Below are 2,020 nucleotides of genomic sequence, written 5' to 3' on the forward strand. Positions count from 1 at the left end.
ATTAGACTATTGATCTCATCATGCAAATAATTCCAAAATTATAGACACTTTGTCACATTTTGTCCATGCTTCAACTGATGAATTCTCACAATGCATTGCATACTTTACTCGCCACAACCACATCGGAACACATCCCGTTCTTATCACGCGCCACAGATAACTCGAATTTCGCGACACGATGCACAAAACCATCACTCTCAGTGTTTATTCCTCATTCAACCCAAAATGTTGTTTCTTGTGCATTTTACCGTGGCGGTTCTGCTCATGCTTAGTCACCAAACACTGGCATCAGGTTGGTTGATCACTCAAAAATGTTGTTGAAAAAGTGATCCGAATGAAGAAACATCCTTCATTTTAGACACGAACATTGAATCTGGTGCCGTATGTCGCGTCTCTGGCCAGCTCGGGCGGTGCGATCACTTCAAGAACGATCCCACCTACCTGAGGATGCTGATGAATCACGCCTTGGCGGAAGCGGAAGTCGAGCTCTTGCAGCGACTCGTTTGCAATCGACGGAAAGGGTTGATTTGTCGGCTTGGCAAGATCAATGACGATGGGTGCGGTGTTCAGATGGAGGATCGCATCGTCGGTGGCCAGAGGGCGGGCATCGATCAGTACCCGTGGATGGCGGCGCTGCAGTACATCAACCACCGGAAGGGCACGAAACGATTTTCGTGTGGTGGAGCGCTTCTAAACCGTAGGTTCGTCCTTTCGGCGGCGCATTGTTTTGTGCGGCTTCCCGCGGGCGTTGAGCTGTAAGTTGAACATGTTTCCTTAAGTTGTGAAGTCCAGTTTGTTTGATCTAGTTCTAGATCAATGTCATGTTGTTATGTTTGTCTTGTTGGGGGAGGTTTTGGATATTGATCGTATGTGTCTACGTGTTGTGACGTTTCTTACACAAATTAATTATTAATCACGTGTGGTAAAAGGTACAAAAATGTAGAAAAAAATACTTGTCATTAAGCGAACGTAGCCCTTTTTATCGTACGTCTGTAGTTTATGTTGTATAACAAAACACGTCACTTTATCTAACCATTGAATTGCGTATTCCGCAGGTACAAAGTGCGCCTCGGTGAGTGGGACACAGAATCCGAACGAGATTGCGAGGACGAAGAGGATGAGCTCTCTTGTGCCGCAGCAGTACAGGACTTCGGTTACGATCGGTTGATCATCCACGAGCATTACACGGGAACCCATACGGATCGTGCCAACGATATTGCTCTGATTAAGCTGGATGGGTTAGTAGAATACAATCCATTCGTAAAGCCAATCTGCCTACCGGAACCTAACACACCCAACAAGGAGAAGCTGTATTTTGGTAACATGTGGGCCGCTGGATGGGGCCGCACGGAAACAGGTGAGATACGTCTCATAAATATCCTTTTGGCAGCGCTTTAATTTCGTGCTCTTATTTGTGTGCCTTATCGCGCGTAGCTTCCGGCAGTCGATTTAAGATGTTCGTCGCACTCAATCAGTTCGATCTGCAAGCGTGCAATGCGACTTATATGAATCGAGCAAAGATACCCCTCACTGAATCTCAGTTCTGCGCCATGGGTGCACCGGGAAAGGATACGTGCAACGGTGACTCCGGTGGACCGCTGATGAAAACGATCCAGTCGCTCCATTACGTCGTCGGGGTTGTGAGTTTTGGACCGCAAAAATGTGCCACAACCATGCCGGCCGTCTATACGAGGGTGGACAAGTTCTACGACTGGATCACGAGCCACATGGTGGAGGTCGATAATTAATGCACCCCCGTGAGAGTTTCGCGAGAAACGGTCAAATAAAACCGAACAAACTAATTATAAGTGGTGGTTAAATATTTCATTCATTTTTATGATTTAATTTCCTTTAGCAGTCAAGCTCTTTTCGTAAACCCATTCCCCATTCGTTGCCATGCCATTGGAAAATCCACCATCAGGGAGTTTTTGGCGACGGAAAAACATCAAAGCGTCAGCAAACGCGCTTTGATTTGGAAGTCAACTCCTCCGAAAAGCTCCACAATCCTGCAAAGAAATGG

General features: G+C 46.5%; 1 protein-coding gene across 1 annotated transcript; it reads left to right on the top strand.

Annotated features, from left to right (window-relative positions):
* The first annotated feature begins 225 nt into the window (after window positions 1-225).
* LOC128729882 (CLIP domain-containing serine protease B4-like) lies at window positions 226-1,748 on the top strand. The gene is made up of 4 exons (XM_053823098.1): window positions 226-292; window positions 359-755; window positions 1,056-1,357; window positions 1,435-1,748. Exons 1-4 carry the CDS (start codon window positions 226-228, stop codon window positions 1,746-1,748), a joined length of 1,080 nt encoding a protein of 359 aa, XP_053679073.1.
* Window positions 1,749-2,020: the final 272 nt, after the last annotated feature.

The sequence above is a fragment of the Anopheles nili genome, chromosome 2 (genome assembly GCF_943737925.1).
Source record: "Anopheles nili chromosome 2, idAnoNiliSN_F5_01, whole genome shotgun sequence".
NCBI classification, from domain to species: Eukaryota; Metazoa; Arthropoda; class Insecta; order Diptera; family Culicidae; genus Anopheles; species Anopheles nili.